General features: G+C 37.2%; 1 protein-coding gene across 50 annotated transcripts in view; it reads left to right on the forward strand.

The window, feature by feature from the left end:
- Positions 1 to 20,000, forward strand: part of camta1b (calmodulin binding transcription activator 1b) — a 698,990-nt gene that overhangs the window by 635,934 nt on the left and 43,056 nt on the right. For 30 of the 50 annotated variants that reach the window (XM_087274121.1, XM_087274115.1, XM_087274118.1 and 27 more), the window contains 3 exons: positions 2,613 to 2,753; positions 10,390 to 12,620; positions 16,387 to 16,513. In XM_087274121.1, the coding sequence (XP_087130247.1) occupies positions 2,613 to 2,753; positions 10,390 to 12,620; positions 16,387 to 16,513 (2,499 nt within the window). The remainder of the gene's footprint in view (positions 1 to 2,612; positions 2,754 to 10,389; positions 12,621 to 16,386; positions 16,514 to 20,000) is intronic. The other 20 variants (XM_087274128.1, XM_087274127.1, XM_087274132.1 and 17 more) reach the window with 1 other exon arrangement.

The raw sequence follows: 20,000 nt of genomic DNA on the forward strand, positions 1-20,000 counted from the left end.
ATTTGTATTGACTGAACTCGAGAAGTTTTTCTCTGAGTGTCTTTAATTGGATTGCATCAGACGACTGTGATGTTTATTCCTGGACTGAAAGATGAAGAACGATGCTGTCAGTAGATGAAGAGCGCACTGTAGCTCCACGCTGAGCTTTCTATCAACATTAGAAGAAGCAAACAGGACGGCTATAGTTCCTGTCATTCTGCACATATAGATCTGCGATGCTTTCATCTCATTAAAGCAGCACAGAGAGCCTTATTACTGGAACACAGCCTAGATGGAGAAGGAATGGGTTTGACTGGTTTGCTCTTATAAACAGACAGCAGTCATTATAATAGCTGATCGTCAGTGTTTTAGCTGCAGTACCTCAGAGTGTCCAGCAGGTGTCAGTGCGGCGCTGTTGTGCTTCTTCAGACCGTCAACATTGTTTTCGGTTTGTTGTTTGATTGAAACTAAAGTGTTGTTCTAGCATCCTGTATACACAGTTCATCCTTCGATTCAAAACAGGCCCGCTTTTACTAAAACTCATAAATAAAGCAGCTAAAGTTAATCGCAATCCTCAAAATTAACATGAAGACACAACCTCATGTTCACGACGAACTCTGAATGTCTGGGCTTTCCCTCAACAGTGTGTAGATATTCATTAGTGCTTAGGTCTAAACTATTATGACTAAACTAAAGGGTGTATTTTCTACCCTACAGAAAAATTCAGCTTAAACCAGCCTAGGCTGGTTGGCTGGTTTTAGCTGGTCGACCAGCCTGGTTTTAGAGGGGTTTGGGCCATTTCCAGGCTGATTTCCAGCCATTTCCAGGCTTGTCTTAGCTGGTCAGGCTGGGAGATGACCAGCTAAAACCAGCTTGACCGGATTAGCCAGGTGGGAGTCCAGGCAAAACCAGCTATGTCCAGCTTAAACCAGGCTGGTCAAGCTGGTTTTAGCTGGATTTAGCTGGTCATTTTCCAGCCTGACCAGCTAAGACCAGGCAACCAGCCTAATAAATACCAAATAAACTTACAAAATATATATTTTTTAATTTTGAGTGTAATGTTGAGAACTTTTTAAATAAAATGATTTTTAATATAATTTTTTTGATGGACAAAAAATATTTTATTGCTAATACTACAAATAAATGCCTTGTAGATTAATGGATAATAATCCAAATAAATCCAAATTGTTCAATAAATAAATAAACATACTGTCCTATGTATAATAAAAAAAATTAATTGAGCTAGGCACTGAGAAAATATGGCTACTATTTAAAGTAAACTGGATTTAAACTGGATTTTAAACATTTATACTCCTGGCACTTTTGGCAACACCGCACAGAAACCATAGGTCCGGCAATCATACTTTCAGTGCTCGTTTGTAGGAGAGGCTTGTGTTTTGTTGGTAAAAAAACAAATGGTTTGTCTAACCCCAATACCTTGTTTATTATTTGACCAAAACCATAAAGTGTTCTTTCCCCTATTATGGCCACTGGATGGCAGTATTTAGATAAAAATGAACTTGAGCATGCCTTTTCTAGAGAAATGACAGTCATCACTTAAAGCAGGGGGGTGCCCAAACTCGGTTCTGGATTCTGGAAGGCCGGTGTCCTATAGTTTAGACACGTGCTTTAACACACCTGCCTGGAAGTTTCTAGTATAACTATAAAAAGAGCTTAATTAGCTGATTCAGGTGTGTTCAAGTGGAGTTGGAACTAAAATATGCAGGACACCGGCCCTCCAGGACCGTGTTTGGGCAGCCTGACTTAAAACGTTTAGGAACTAATATGTTTCTTTAATGTATAAATATGGACTGTTTAGGTACAAATGTGAACCTTTTAAAGAAAGTTAATGAGTTAGTACAACTATGTAGAAAATTATTAGCCAATTTTACAATCAATGTTTAACAGAGGGGCGTCACAGGGGCGCAGTGGGTAGCAAGATCGCCTCACAGCAAGACGGTTGCTGGTTCAGGCCTCGGCTGGGTCAGTTAGCATTTCTGTGCGGAGTTTGTGTGTGAATGTATGTGTGTGAATGAGTGTGTAGGGGTGTTTCCCAGTAATGCGTTGCAGTTGGAAGGGCATCGGCTGCGTAAAACATATGCTGGATGAGTTGGCGGTTCATTCCACTGTGGCGACCCTAGATTAATAAAGGGACTAAGCTAAAGGAAAATTAATGAATGAATATTACTATCCTCCTTAAGAATTTATTTTTCCAGATACAGGCTACAAAACAAACCACAACTTAAGTGTCAATTTAAGCTGAATAGTATCTAGTCAAATAATATGTACTATCATCAAAGTAAAAACAAAATAAATGAGTCATTATAAAATAGTTATTAAAAACATGATGCTTTAAAATGTTTTGGAAACAAATCTGTTAGGAAATATATAAAGATAACTAAAATTACACAGCAGCTCTAATCATTTTGTGTTCGACTGTACATCGGTGATCATCAGAAGCATGTCTCAGACCAACAGATAGAAAGCCTCCAGAAAGCATGAGTTGATTGAGAAGGTGTATAGTCAGTATCGTAGGTCTCTCCCTGCAGTGTCAGTAGTGCAGTCTGGCTGGCGAGGTGCTGCTGGTCTGTCTGGCTGTCTGGCTGACGTCTCTGTCTCCTCTCTCCCGGCAGTTCATGGCATCAAGTGGACTTGCAGCAATGGGAATAGCAGCACTGGCTTCTCGGCAGAGCAGCTCGTGCAGCAAATTCTGGACAGCCACCAGACCAAACCACCTCCGCGGACACACAACTGCCTCTGCACGGGCAACCTGGGTAAGGGAACAGGCCCCAAATCACAAACCTCAATCACTTCTGATACATAGATTGATTTATCTCCTGAGAAAGAAGACACTAGTTAAGTCAAGCTGAGCTTCATTATCATTTCGGACAGACAGTGGAATGAAATGTGGTGTCTCGAAGGACCACAGTGCTACATACAGCCATACAGCCCTCCTGAATTATTAGCCCCCCTGTTTATTTTTCTGTTAAGCGGAGAGAAGATTTCATCAACACATTTCTTATCATAATAGTTTTAATAACTCATTTCTAATAACTGATTTATTTTATCTTTGTCATGATGACAGTACATAATATTTGACTAGATATTTTTCAAGATACTAGTCTTCAGTGACATTTAAAGGCCTAATTAGGGTAATTAGGCATGTTTTGTATAGCGATAGTTTATTATGTAGACCAGGGGTCACCAAACTTGTTCCTGGAGGGAGGGTGTGCTGCAGATTTTAGCTCCAACCCTAATCAAACACACCTGAACAAGCTAGTCAAGCTCTTACTAGGTATACTTGAAACATCCAGGCAGGTGTGTTGAGGCAAGTTGGAGCTAAACCCTGCAGGGACACCGGCCCTCTAGGACCGAGATTGGTGACTCCTGATGTAGACAATCGAAAACAAAATATTGCTTAAGGGGGCTAATAATTTTGACCTTAAAATGTTTAAATTAATTAAAAAATCTAGCCAATTAATACTAAATAAAACTTAAAATTACAGGAAATACTTTCCTTGCTCTGCTAAACATCATTTGGAAAATATTTGACAAAGAAAACAAAATCCGCTGAACACATGGACGAAAGAGCTATTGTCAACCTTACAACCTTACACTGTAAAAAATGGCCGTAATTTCAACGGTAAAATACTGTAAAAATGCTACAGCAAAAATCTGTAACCTTAATATATACAGCGAATAGCCGTAAGTTGACTTTCCCGTAATTCCCTGCGTGGCACGTCACTTTTTATACTCTTTATTGACATGACTATGGATCTTTTTAGTTGTTTCCTCATCAGTTATGTACAATAGGGATTTATGTTACATCTAATATTGATACACAGCAAAATCTTCAGAGTAAAATTTACTCAGTTCAGAGAACATTTGGTCCCTCTCTAAATTGAGCAAAATTTACTCAGCAGCAGAGTTAAAGATAATGAGACAATGAGGGGGTTAAATAAGTTCAGGGGCGGACTGGCCATCTGGCAATTCTGGCAAATGCCAGAAGGGCCGGACCAATTTTTAAATGTGGGCCGGTCAGTTTTTTTTTAGTATGTATTGTTTTTAAGTGCACACAGCTTTTATCTCTTGCTAGTTGTGATATTATGATGATGATAATAAAAATAATAATAATAAATGTTAAGCATTTGGCCCAATCGGCAACTGCCGCCTGGTTTCAAGATGGGCCGACCCAATCCAAGGTTACCCAGACATAATCAAAATCTGGCAAGAATGTCATATTATTTCATCATCTTTACACCGAAATAAATAGTGAATGTGCGTGTCCGTGGGTGGGGCTGTGTCGTTGTGGTAATGTGGGTTGGTGTGGCAACAGTGCCAGGGCTAAAATTTTGTCCCAGTCCGCCCCTGAATAAGTTGATTGAGCACTGATGATAAACACCTGCTGTTAATAAGCAGAAACAGAGAAGAAAAACACAAAATTACAACTGACTTCAGTCACAGCCGTAGATTAAATAAACTGAAATAAAACACATTAAATCTTTCAAAATCTCAGCAGAGCATCATTAAGCAACTCCACACACAGCAGCTTAACTTATTAACCTGTTTGGCCTTATTTCAGCCACACTCTACAAAATTACATATAGTGATATTAAGAAATAAGTAAATAACTTTTTACAACAGCAACAAAAAAAACACCACTTTTTGTGTTTTAAGCTGTCACCATTGAGGAGAACAGTAGCTGCTTTACTTGGACTCTGACTCGATTTCTTTTTTTGTAATTGAACTTTTTTATTTATTTTGAATTTTTACACCCACACAACATAAAATTTACAATACAAAATCAACATTCGAGAAATAATGTAAACAAATTATAATAAAAATAATAACAAAACAAAAAATATAACAAATATAAAATAGTACAAAACCATATAACAGACAGTCAAATTGACAACTTTTCAAGTTTCTTTTTATGTGATCTCCAAATATTGCAAAAAGCTACCCCATTTCTGATTAAAGGTATGGGTGGAATCCTGAAGTCTTGCCAACATACGTTCATATGATGCAGTAGAAGTCATTAGTTCAATCCAATCTTTAAATGAGGGAGTATCTGAGTTCTTCCAATTTCGCAGCACCAGTCTCACAGCAATAATACATCCTGCGACGACTAGTCCAGCCTGTGTTTTAGATATTCCGTTCTGTAAAATCGATGTATCACCAAGAAGACAGACTCTTGGAGAATAAGGTAAAGGTTGTCCCAGCCATTTCTCAAGGTTTTGAATAACTCTTGTCCAGAATGGAGCCACCAAATGACAGCTCCACGTTAAATGTAAAAAAGTGCCCACAGACTGACCACATTTCCAACAGTGGTTATTTTCCATTAATCCTATCCTATACAGTCTTACTGGTGTCCAGTAATATCGATTAATTATCTTGTAATGTATGAGTTTACTCCTAACATCTCTCACAGTAGCACCTATACCAGAAACTACTGCCTCCCATTCACCCTCTTCAAATTCCACCTCCAGGTCTTTCTCCCAGATAATTCTTAAATGATCCCTTTTTCCATACATGTTGTTTGCAGCAATCTTATAAACAAAAGATGTGGTTTGCATCGACTTTGGCATATTTAGAAACCCTAATAAAACAGTTTCTTCTGCTCCTGGCTTAAATCCCACAGTTTTTATACTACTATGCAGCTGTATATATTTCCAGAAATCCCCTTTATCTCTGACTCGATTTCTAATGTTAAATTCTCTGTTTGCCAAATTGTGTTCTGGATAATTGATTCTGTGGTGGTTTTGTTACTGGTCAAATGAGTAAAACCTTATCATATTTGCTCACTTTATACTTGTCATAGCAAGTGAAGCCAAATCACCATTATAAGTCAAGTCGAAGAGCCCAAGTAAATCCGCCACTTTTCTCCATAATGGTGACATCGGGGAAAAAAATTATTATTTTTTTTTTGTAAAATGTAAATAACTAAAACAGTTCATTCTCAATAAATGTCATATGGACTTTTGTGAACATCTGTCAGAAATAAAGTCAATCTTCTCTGTTTGTGCTTATTAACAGCAGGTGTTCATCATCAGTGCTCAATCATCACTTAATTAACCCCATCATTGTCTCATTAACATTAACTCTGCTGCGGAGTACCTTTTACTCAATTTAGAGAGGGACCAAATATTCTCTGAACTGAGTAAATTTTACTCTGAAGATTTTGCTGTGTAAACAATGTTTATTTCATGACTTTCATTTATGTGTGTTACCGTACTGGTGTTTGGTAGCTGTGTGAATGACACTGAGCACCTTCTTTACACTAACACTCTTTTCTGCTTGTGGGAAAAGTTGATTGTGTTGAGCAACGGTTTATTATGTACCTTTCTCACCATCACCTGTATATGGCTGTGTTAACATCTGTGTAACAAAAGATGTGTAGATGTTCGTAATTCAAAATGCAGACATATTACATCTGTAAATTAATGAAATACGGTAGTTTACTGTAAAAATGACAAATTACTTTTAAGATGTTTACCGTATTTTTAACAGTAAAATACTGGCAACCACAGCTGTCGTTTTTTTACTGTAAATTTTACGGTTTTATTTTTTTTACAGTGTAGCGGTAATCTAACTGCTAACTATACACAAGTAATTAACTACAACAAGTACAAGAGAGACCAATATTGTGCAAAAGAGGTATTTGAGGTTGAGGAAAACAAGTAACATCAAACACAGGTGAACACAGATATCTCTGAAACTGTATATGTCATTAATTAAAGGTTTTTGACTTTCTTCAATAACTTTTTTTTGTGATCAATCAAAAATGTTTGTGACCATTTGAGGGAGGGTAAATAATGAGTGAGCTGTCATTTTTGGATGAACTTTCCCTTCAAGTCAAAAAATTGATATATATATATATATATATATATATATATATATATATATATATATATATATATATATATTTTTTTTTTTTTTATATATATATATATATATATGTGTTTTTTTCAACCTTTTTAGCAGCAGTTTTTGAGTCTAATAAGAGGAAAACATTCAAATTACACTTGATTTTTCTTGATTTTTGTATTTATAGATGTACATTACAATTGACAATTTTTTGAAAGCAGTTTTAATTTTTTTAAGCCATTTTAAGGTCAATATTATCAGCCCCATTAGGCTATATTTTATTTCCGATAGTCTACAGAACAAATCATCGTTATACAATAACTCGCCTAATTACCCTAACCTGCCTAGTTAACCTAATTAACCTAGTTAAGCCTTTAAATGTAACTTTAAGCTGTATAGAAGTGTCTTGAAAAATATCTAGTCAAATATTATTTACTGTCATCATGGCAAAGATAAAATAAATCAGTTATTAGAGATGAGTTATTAAAACTATTATGTTTAGAAATGTGTTGAAAAATCTTCTCTCCGTTACACAGAAATTGGGGACAAAAATAAACAGGAGGGCTTATAATTCAGGGGGTTATTAATTCTGACTTCAGCTGTATATATATTAGGCTGCATGATGTGGAAAAATCTGACATTGCGATGCTTTGTTTTTTTCCCGATATATTGCGATATGAAAACAATTTCACCAGATGACTTAAATAGCTCCATTTGGCAAGAATTCAGGTACAGAAACTGAATAATGAAATGTAAAAAAACACTACATAGCATCTTCATTGTATAAATAATTTAATTAAATATATATTTTTTATTAAAGTTTCAAATGGCACAATTCCTTGTGTCTGAATGCTTTAAACTGTCTTGATAAGCATATACAGTCACAGGCCTTAAAACATGACAATGATAAACATTAACTCCATTATATATATATATATATATATATATATATATATATATATATATATATATATATATATATATATATATATATATATATATATATATACAGTTGAAGTCAGAATTATTAGCCCCGTTTTAATTTTTATTTATTTATTTTTTATATTTCCCAAATGATTTTTAACAGAGCAAGGAAATTTTCACAGTATGTCTGATAATATTTTTTCTTCTGGAGAAAGTCTTATTTGTTTTATTTCGGCTAGAAAAAAACATTTTTGGGACAAAATTATTAGCCCCTTTAAGCAAATTTTTTACCCAATAATGTACACAACAAGCCATCAATATACAACAACTTGCCTAATTACCCTAACCTGCCTGGTTAACCTAATTAACCTAGTTGAGCCTTTAAATGTCACTTTAAGCTGTATAGAAGTGTCTTGAAAAATATCTAGTCAAATATTATTTACTGTCATCATGGCAAAGATAAAATAAATCAGTTTTAGAAATAGGTTTTTAAAACTATTATGCTAAGAAATGTGCTGAAACAATCTTCCCTCCATTAAACAGAAATAGGAAAAAAAAAATAAACAGGGGCGCTAATAATTTAGGGGGGCTAATAATTCTGACTTCAACTGTATATACATATATATATATTTATATATATATATATATATATATATATATATATATATATATATATATATATATATATATATATATATATATATATATATATATATGTATGTATGTATGTATGTATATATATATATGTATGTATGTATGTATGTATGTATATATATATATATATATATATATATATATATATATATATATATATATATATATATATATATATATATATATATATATATATATATATATATATGTATGTGTATATATATATATATATATATATATATATATATATATATATATATATATATATATATATATATATATATATATAAAGAGAGCCCCAAAACTCCCCTCTGACTCTGACATATTCTAAAGTAACAAGATGCTTGAACTTATTTGATGTTCAGATTTGTGTGCTTAAAATGTATGCAAATTTCCACTTATTTTATTAAATCCATTAAGTTTAAGTGAAAACTGCTGTTTATTTAGACAGCTTGTAATTTTAGAAAGCAAGTGATTTTAATGTTTAATACACTGTTAAACCCAGCAGTCAACTTTATCAAATGAAATGAGTGTAGTTACCTCAAAATTGACTGAAAGTGAATTCTACTCATTCGAAAAGAGTTTTGAACTAAGCGTTGAAGGTAATGAGTTAATTAAATACCGCATTACTTCAACTTAAATGGAGCAAGTTCACAGTACTCATATAGATTAGTTTTTAACTCAAGTGGTGTGTAGCAATTGGTTTCCTCAAACTGTTTGAGTTGCCTTAACTTATTTGGTTTTAAAGTACTCAGCGGGTTTGAGTTCTCTTCATTTTTTGGGTTTTAGTGTGCTCAAATTGCTTGGTTTACATAAATGGATTAAGTTCACAGCACGCAATAGGATTAGTTTTTGAACTGAAATGGTGTTGCAATCGGTTTCCTCAAATGGTTTGAGTTACCTTAACTTTTTGGGTTTTACAGTGTTCTTACCATATATACATTTCAGCATATACATCTGTTTTTTTTATTTGCACTCTTGGCATGCTAGATTTCCTAAAGCCATACTGACAGTCAGTTCATAATTCCAGGTGCAGTATATACTATGGCCACTGGATGGCAGTATTTAGATAAAAATGAACTTGAGCGTCACAAATGACTGTGATTCATTCATTCATTCATTCATTCATTTTCTTTCTGGCTTACTCCCTTTATTAATCGGGGTCGCCGAAGTGAAATGAACTGCCAACTTATCCAGCATTTGTTTTTTTGCAGCGGATGCCATCCCAGCTGCAATCCATCACCGGAAAACATCCATACACACTCATTCACACACAAACACTACGGTCAATTTTAGCATACCCAATTCACCTATGGCAGAAATGCCAACTGACCCAGCCCGGGGCTCGAACCAGAGACCTTCTTGCTGTGAGGCGATTGTACTACCCACTGCGCCACCACATTGCCATGACTGTCATGATTTAATAATATTTATGTCATCAAACATTAAAAAAAGACAAGATTTCTTATTTTAAATATTGTAATTTTGAGCTGTTGATTTGTTATTTGTTATGATTTGAAAATCATGGTTAAAAACAAGCTATAAATTATAAATCAAGAGAAAATGAGATTCTGTCAGGTCTACTTTAAAAGAGATATTATACTTTATATTTAATTCTAATTTACTTTATTTTGTATTACTTGTTCTTATCTGTATTATTTTTCCTGTCATTTATATATGCTGATTTCTATTTTATGTGATTTATTTATGCATATATGACAGCATGCTATTGTAGTAGTGAAACATTTATTTCTATTTATTATGTTTGTTTGTTTATCTTTTATTATAAGCAACTCCATGTACAATAAACATGAGCGTTTGAAACTGATAAACAGAGAAAATGTATAAAAAATCTTCTCATGTGCATTAAAAATTTAACAAATACATGCATTATTTATTTTAGGTGTCAATCTGTTTTGATAGCATTAGTATTAAAACATTAAAGCATCTGTCTGTCCTCTGTAGGTGCTGGAAGCAGCCTGCATCACAAATGCAACAGTGCCAAACACCGTATCATCTCCCCAAAAGTGGACCCACGTGCTGGAGGCGCCTACAGCAGCACCCACTCCGAAGTCCAAAACAACGATGTGTCAGAAGGAAAGACGGAGCACAGCCACAGCGGCGGAAAGAACGGCCGAGCAGGAGGAGATGGAGCCGCTGGAGCAGGAGGCAGAGAGAAAAGAAACGGCAAAGTGCACAAACCAGCCCTACTCCACCAGAACAGCATGGAGGTGTCCTCGACCAATCAGGTGGAAGTGCCGGACACCACCCAGAGCTCACCCGTCTCCATCAGCAGCGGTTTAAACTCTGACCCGGATATGGCAGACAGTCCTGTGGTGACCGGAATGGGCCATGTAGCTTCAGTAATGAGTAGTCTATCTCAATCCGCAACTGTATTCATGTCCGAGGTCTCTGGAGATCCTGTCTATAGCATGTCGCCCACTGTAGACCCCAACGCTCACCTATTGGGTCCCGACCCAGCCTCCAGCAGCCTGGTGTTAGCAGTGACAGCCGAAAGCCACAAGTTTGCCTTTGCTAATGCGGTAGGGTTAGCGGATCCAGCGTCCGCTGATGGACTGGGTATGTTGACAACAGCCGGTGTGTCTGAAGAACTGGTGCTGTCTAGTAACCTGGAAACTGGAAGTATTAAGTTACCCGAAACCAATATGAACTTTGACCCCGACTGCTTTCTCAATAACCCCAAACAAGGTCAAACCTACGGAGGAAACGGGATGAAGACGGAGGAGAGCAACGGGAGCAGCTGCAGTAACGGGATGCGGTGTTCTCCACCACTCGGAGATAACGGTTACAGCTTCAACGCAGCCCTGGTCAAAAACATCAAGACGGAGGACACGTCATTCGAACAGCAGCTGGCTAAAGAGAGCGGCTATCAGGTTGGAGATGCAATCGGTGCAATCTCCGCTTCCTCGAGCACCAATTCCGGTCAAAACTCGCTAGCTTTGACTCCCACCGGATCTCTGCTGCCGTCTGGAGGTGGACTCAGTCCCAGCACCACACTGGAGCAGATGGATTTCAGTGCAATTGACGCCAAGCAAGACTATCCAGCTAGTGTTATAGCAGCAGCGAGCTACAGCCAAACCCATCTGGCCCACCAGAGTCACTCCCCCAGTTTCTTCCTGCAAGGTTCTCCTCAATCCCAGAACCACCAGACCAACTCCGGCTCCACCCAGAACTCTCACGACTCCAATGCCTACATGGGATTGTCAGTAGTCAAAACGGACTCATCGGGAACCAACGGGGATTTCCACCACCATCACCATACCCACCCAAACCAGCACACTGCCTCCAACTGCAACGGTGGATCTCCAACTGAACGCAACAACGGACAGGCAGGTTCACTTCAGATTCTGCAGTACCAAAACCGCTTTGCGAGTACAGGTCAGGAGCATGAGGAGATGAGCGGTTTGGAGCAGTCGACGGGAGCAGAACAAGAAGGAGGAGGCATTCAGGAGAAAGATTCGGATGGTAGGATGAAGCAAGGCGATCACTTGCAGACTGGTGAAGCTGAGGGTGTAGGAGGCGCTGAGCACTACCTCCAGCAGCCGACGGAGACTGGGGGCGTAGGATCTGGAGGAACGAGCGCAAGGGAAACTGGAAACCTGTGCAATGACACCGATAATAACACCTCTAATAGTTCCCATCAACAGCTCCTGCAGGGAGCCGGGTTGGTACCTGGACTTTTTAGCACTGTAGGCGCACATCAAACCCTGACCAGCAGTGGCACCAACGGAGGAGGCTCTATGGAGATCAACTTAGACCATTTTGATGTTTCATTCGGGAATCAGTTCTCAGACCTCATCAATGACTTCATTTCAGTGGAGGGGGGAAGTGGTACAGGGGTAGTCCCAGGTAGCAATGCTCTCTACAGCCATCAGCTGATCACCCATTCGGGAACAGAGGGGCAGGTCTCCTCTGGTACTGCAGCTCAGCAGGGTGGAGATGAAGGAGCTAATGGGGCGAGAGGGTATAATTCGGCAGAGCTTTGCCTACAGCCCTGCTGCAGCCCGCAGTCCTCACAGTCCGGGGCGGTGGCGGCCGAGGCGGGACAGCTGGCATACATGCAGGTTGCTGAGGCAGTGTCGGCTGCTGTGGCTCATGGGAACATGGGAATGTTACAGGCCACCGGGAGGCTATTTGTGGTGACGGACTATTCTCCAGAGTGGTCTTATCCTGAGGTGAGTTTGTGATTGACAATGCTGAAGAGTTTGAAAACAGAATAATACATGCGATGTGTGGTGGAATAACCACTAGAGGGCAGCAGAGGTGCAAGCAAATGTGTAGGGGAGGAAAGAATCACTGGATATTTATCTCTGGATGACAGAAACTCAAAAACTATTAGGATATTAGTTAAAGATCATGCTCCATTGAGACTTTTTGTAAATGTATTTAAAATTAATTTTTGATCAATAATGCGCATTGCTATGCACTTTATTTAGACAAGTTTAAAGAAAATTTTCTCAAAATTGTCTCGAAATGTTAAGATTAAGTAAAGATTAAATCTCTGAGTAGGAAAATATTTCTTTTTGCAGTGCAATTGAATCTCGGCTAAATATTGTCCTAAGCCATAGATATATACATTAGATGTCGCCTGGCCTATTGTTGTCTATTGGACGGAATGCGTCAATAGCGCCGCCATCTTGCTACAGGGTAGCGCTCCTTTGAAATGAATGCAGGACCAAGGTACAGTGGAGGATTGTGGCCATCCAAAGCCAGAGATATACACATATACACATATATCTATGATCGGGAGTTTTCCTGGATGTTAGTATGTAATTTTTTTTTTTTCTAATTACGAAAATTATAATTTTACATCACTTTTCTACATTGATGGATCAGTGACCGCACGGGCATTCCTGACAAAAAGCTTGTGTTTGTGTGTACAGAAATGTACTATCCACCCTCCCTGTTAAATTTAATCTAATCCGTGTCCTGAAACACAGCTCCTCTCCTGCTTTCACTTCTCATACTGACGGAGGGAGCGATTCGTTTGTGAATGAATCCCCCCGAACGACTCTTTTACTAGCCGACAATAATACAAGTTTCTGGCAGCGCAGCATCTCGTTGTCATATTTCTTTTGCATTGTTTGCTGATTTTATTAAACAAAACTAGCATAAGCAGAGTGTTTAGTGCGAGTTGGAGCTGCTTTGCCTTATGGTGAATGCAGTAAAGGACTGTATTATCATCAATAACGTTACCTGTTTAGCACAAAAGTTCAGAACATACAAAAACCTAATATTACCTATGAAATGTTCTGCCTTTGTGCTTTGTTTTCTTTGTTTGCTCGTTACTACACGCGTAGACAGCGCTAAAGTCCAGCATCTTCACATAATAACATTGTCTTGACTAGTGCGGTTGAATGACATTTGTCCTGGGAGCACTGTACCAATGTGGCGGCGCTATTGATGCATGCTCAGGGTCCCTATATCTAGTGTATATATCTATGGTCCTAAGCTAACAAACCATACATCAGTAGATAGCTTATTTATTCAGCTTTCAGCAGGTTTATACATCTCAATTTTCATTTATGACTGATTTTGTGCTCCAGAGTCACATTTTTACAGTTTGTGAATAGAATCAGAGACATCATTTTCAGACTTTTAAGTAATAACCATTACAAATTATTAACACTCTCTTATTACTAATTAATATCTCTACTAATAATACATACGTGTTTATGATTAGTGCTTCCTTTAAATACCCAATACACAAACAGCCAGTTCGCGTTTGCACTGAAATGAGGTATGAGGAGCTTGTGAAGCATGGTTCTGTATGTAATTCTGAATTCACTCAGTTCATGTGGAAATCAGCCACAAGCCACAATGCAGAAATAAATGTTAGTCTTGTGAGGACTGAATGTAAAGCTCAAGGTCTTCTCTACAACAAGTGACGTATTTATTTGTCCCAGAAGCCCCTTGGCCACATGAGACACATGCTCAGCCTGTCATTAACATGCCCATTGGCAAGGAAGCAGTCGGACAAATATAGACAGAGGGGTAACAGACCTCACCACAACAACTATTCAGCTCTCACAAACCCTGCTTAGTTTTTCGGTGACATTTTCCTTGTTAAAAAAAATGTGTTTAAAAAGTCAGTGTTTCTTTGAGTTTACTGACAGTAAGAGTAAATGCAAATGCAGATAAAACAACAGATTTTGCAAGGAAATTTGTTTTTTTTTTTGGTATAAAAATACTTATTTTTTTGTCTCAAAACTTATAAAATGATGTACTTCAGTTCTTGTGTCTTCCTGTGAAAATGCACAAAAATCTTGTAAGATGTTTTCTTTTTTGATCTTAAGGAACCCTGGACGTGCAAAGTGCTGGAAAGACTGAAAAAAAATAATACTGTAAAATATGACACCAAAAAAATTCGGTTAATTTACTCCTTCAACATTATTTACAGCATTTGCTGAGGCTGTGGATTTTAAATAATAATTAAAGCTGATGATAGGGATAACAGAGAACAGCAAACAACATTAATTTAAGCCGATATATATAAATAACCTGAGAAAATCACAGATTTATGGCAAACTTACTCCTGTCAGCAGGTGGTGCTATAACTGTGACTTAAGATTGGCATGTAAATGCCTTGAGAAGAGGAATCTTTCAGGATTCTTTCTATGTGAATTTTCAGGCATATCGGACATTGTTTGGCTGAGTTATAATAACTTCCTGTTTTGTGGCAAATCGTCAAAGTTTGCGAGGCCGTCATGGACACGCCCTTCGACGAAAACTCTAGATCTTCACAATTAAACATCGCCAAGGCCTTTAGATGATAAAACCTAAGTTTGGTGTTGATCCGATAAAATCCCCAGGAAAAGTTAGTTAAAATACAACGCCTGGAAATGGCAAAAACGCCACTTTTTCCCACAGAAAGTTTAAAATATCTGACTTCCTGTTGGGTTTGAGATTCCGCTCCAAGAGACTTTTTTGTATATTTTGGCTTGTTTGAGGTGTGCGCCAATTTTTGTATGTGTGATTCGTAGCTCGGGGGCCAGTCCGTCAAAAGTGCATAGGTGGCGCTGTTTAGTCATTTTGCCACGCCTACTTCTGAAACCCATAACAAACGTAAATTTTCGCCACTTCTGGGGCGTGTGCAAACTTTTGTGAGTTTTCGGGCATGTTTAGCCCCTCAAAATCGCGATTCATTCTGGAGAAGAAGAAGAAGAAGAAGAAGAAGAAGAAGAAGAAGTAGAAGAAGAAGAAGAAGAAGAAGAAGAAGAAGAAGAAGAAGAAGAAGAAGAAACGGAGCAATTCCAATAGGGCCTTGCACTGTAGGTGCTCGGTCCCTAATAATAATGTAAATAGTGTAGTTTTTTTGTTTTGTTTTGTTTTTTTCTACTTTCAAAGTTGCATCTTATAAATCATCGAGAACCAAAGTTTTAGCTGGAAAAAAAAGTCTGAGAACACTTTAGTTTAGATCACAGTTCATGCTATTAACTACTGGCTTATTATCTGCCTGTTATTAAGACAAGTACTGCTCATTAGTTATAAAGTATGATCTTATTCTGCATCACTAATCCTATCCAAAACCTAAACCCAACCTGCATCTTTTGACCTATAAACAGCTAATTAGTGGTTTATTAAGCTAGTAGCGTTAATAATTGGTTTGTTGATCACGTGAAGTGTTACCAAAAGGTTTAATGTTGTACTGAGAGTCACATTTTGGACACTGAAATGCCAATTTCACACTGAAATGCCAAATGATCCAGCCGGGACTCGAACCAGCGACCTTCTTGCTGTGAGGCGACAGTGCTAACCATAGAGCCACCGTGCCACCTTAATATTAACATATAATATTGTAAAATCTGCCAGTTTACATATACCTTAATTTGGTATAAACAAGCAGATTCAGGGGTTATATTGACTTTGCAATCTACCACAGGTTAAATAAAAGGAAGCTATGCTATTATTTTCTTAGTAACACTGTCATGTGTGTCTCAGGGTGGAGTGAAGGTGCTGATCACTGGTCCATGGCAGGAGGCCAGCAGTGAATATACCTGCCTGTTTGACCAGATAACAGTTCCAGCCTCCCTCATCCAGCCCGGGGTGCTACGCTGTTACTGCCCAGGTATTACATCACACTTTTACATGCACAAACAAACACCAAAATAGTCCTTTTGCGTGAAAAGAGCTACACGAATGCTTTTATATATTCCATATCATCTTAAAAACAATGAGAAGCTGGAGAGGGCAAATTCTTCAGCAGGATAGCGCTCATACTTCAGCCTCCACATCAAAGTTCCTTAAAGTAAAGAAAGTCAAGGTGCTACAGGATTGGCCAGCCCAGTGACCAGACATGAATATTATTGAGCATGTCTGGGGTAAGATGAAGAAGGAGGCATTGAAGATGATTCTAAAGAGTCTTGATGAACTCTGGGAGTCCTGCTGAACGCTTTCTTTGTCGACTTTATTAATCACTGATTTGAGTCATTGCAGAGATGTATGGATGCAGTCCTCCAAGCTCATGATGGAGTCAGACACAATATTCATTCTGTCTCCACTGCAGCAGGACTTTATATTCCATACTGGACACTATTTCTGTTCATTGACGAGACTTTAGTCTAAGCAAAGTCAGACCTTACTGTCCTAATTAAATCATTAAAAATCAAGACATGATCATATTTTATTTTGGTAAATTAAGTGTAATCTAGAGGCCTTTGCCTTTCATATAAGCCACTTCTGATACCAAACGATGAACTAGAAGTCAAGTTATTATTTGTTGTTCCTAAAACTTGGATAAGCAACAAGACCTTTGTCTGGTTGTGTAAATGTTTGTTTTAGTTGAAAAAATGTTTAAACAATATACAAATAAGTCCAATAAGACTCATACATATATAATAAACGAAACAAAATGCCATTTATCTTACTTCCATTGTGGTCCTCGAAAACATACACTGTTAACGATTTTTGTATTTAACTGGAATATGAACTGAATTTTACTGTAGAAAGGACACAGTGGACCCTGTCATACACCTGGCGCAAGGCGCAACACAATTGTTGTTTGTTAGTTTCAGCTTGGCGCAAGAGTTGTTTTAACGTTTTGCACCACACTGTTTAAATAGCAAATGCATTTGCGCTCATATGTGCACCCATAGGCGTTCTGGTCTAAAAAAGGAGGCATGTTGAGGCTCATTGCTGGCGCATTGCTATTTTGAGAAACTATAATAGACTGTTCAATAGATCAGATCAAAGCTGGTCTAAAGTCCAGCGCAGAGCACGTTAGTTGTGCGCCTCGCTTACACTCTGCCTAATATACACAGGACGAACAGCAATACGCAAATATATTTACAAATGAAAAAGAATTAAAATATTACAAAAATTACTATTTTCTAGCCTACATAAATATAAAAACCATACTTTCATGCCTTCTTCATCTCTGAGGCTTTTTCAGTTTATTCAGAACAATTTGCTTTTGTATAATGTTATTATTATTAGCAGTGTTATTTATTATCTGCATATTTATATGTGTTTTATTAAAAACAAGCTTAGATTTGTCCACCTATCAGGTTTCAGACCATATGGGGCAGCATGTGTTTTAGGATATAACTCAGGTTTTTGAGCACACTTTGTTATTATTGTTCATTTATTTGTTTGCTGGAAATTAGAACTGACTTTAGAAATAGTTTTGAAACAAATCTTTGTGCTTAACAAATGATACCAATTATTTATAGACTAATGGATTGCTGTGCGCACAACACGTTTCTCTATCCATGAAAGTGAAAGCAAAGAACGAGGAGGCTTATCTCTCATTCTCACGCCACAGATGCTCTGTTTTTAACTGTTTTCTCTCTAGTGAAGTGTTCAGTTTTTCCACTTACAAAGTCCGCCATGTAAAATCAAATGCGCTATGGCGCGACACAACTGACTCTTAAAGGGAATGGGAGATGAGACTCTGATTGGTTTATGCTCAAAACACACCTATAACTCATTAAGAGAATAAGCTCAACCCGGATAACCCGCGAAGCAGATATTTCCATCCTTAAAATAGCAAAAGTGGATTCAGACATGCCCTTAATGCGTTTGCTTCCTGCGCTTTGGACTTTGCACATGGATCATCAAAGTAGAGCCCAGTATGTTACTGCAATGGCTCTCAAAGTGGGGGTCGGGACAATAAAGGGGGGTCGCCTGGTGATTTCCAAAAATCTAATTATTTTTATTAAACCATAAGAATTACCATATTTCATCCATAACCTACTAAAGAAAAAAAAAATAGTTGTTTATACCATATAAAGTTACCATAGTAGCTTATAGTTTCTACTTCTATTGGATTGCAACGTATTAAAGACACAGCAATAGTGTTAGATGCAGCAGATTTCATAACACCTGGTTAAACTTTGTGGCCCATTTACAGCTCTCATAGATTAAAAACATTAAAAGAAGAATAGACTTGGGTCCATTGGTGTGTGTGCTCCATTGCATGCAAGGTTTCTGTATTTATAACCACCTCAGAGTATATTGGGGGTCGCGACTCATTGGCATTGACATTTTCGGGGAAAAGTTTTGCCTGAAAAGTTTGGGAACCGCTGTGTTACTGTATTGTGAAAATAGTTGCATTGTGAAAATTACTGTATATTTTATAGTACAAAATACTGTAAATACATTTAGAGTAAGGTAAATGGCGCTGAAAATGTAAAAACTGTTTGTTTTTTTGCTTTAATCGATTTACAGTAAGTTACTTGCAAACTGCTGCGAGTAAGTCACTGTATATTTTATAGGAAATTATTAACAGCATATATCAAAAGGCATCTGCTGGCTTTAGAATAAAAAGCTTAACCTACAAATAAACAGATTTTCATCATTCATTAGTGTGGATGCAAATATATTTATTGTTATACCTGTAGATATCATGCTTGGTGTGAATAGAACTGTCTTCTCCAAATTGAAAAATCCTTCTTGTGTTAGTCTCTATACTAGGCCTGCATAATATTGGAAACATTTAACAATGTGATGTTTTTTTTGGGGTTTTTTTTTTGCGATATACAGTATATTGCAATATAAATATAATTTCACCATATGACTCAATATCTATTTAGAAGGAATTGATAATGTTAGATCGAACGGGATGATTCTACAGTAGGAGTGCATCTCCATAAAATCTAATAAACAATCTATAAACGTTTTAGGGTCCTCCTACACATTTTCATTGTTGTCTTTGCTATTTGAAGTGCGATTGTGTATTTGCATGTATTGTGAGTATTTTCATGCACAACCATCTATAAATACAATCAAGAGAAAGATCAAATTGAAGTAAAGTGTATTATAGTTTCCCACAGTCTTCAAGTACAGCAACTGAATTATAAAAATAAAAGTAATTCAATAAAATTAATCGCTGTTAAGGTCACAAACGGTACCTGAATGTTTTTCAAAATTATTATACACTCACAGGCATCAAAAACACATGCAAATGTTAAATCATAACACAAACTCACCATTGCATATACTTGCGATGTGACTATTGTGAATGATCACATTGAAATGATGTATTATGCAGCCCTACTTTATACTGTAGGCCATAAATATATCATCGGGTCTTTCTGAACAAAGGACTGCTTGTT

The sequence above is a fragment of the Danio rerio genome, chromosome 11, assembly GCF_052040795.2.
Source record: "Danio rerio strain M-AB ecotype USA chromosome 11, GRCz13ab, whole genome shotgun sequence".
Taxonomy (NCBI): Eukaryota; Metazoa; Chordata; class Actinopteri; order Cypriniformes; family Danionidae; genus Danio; species Danio rerio.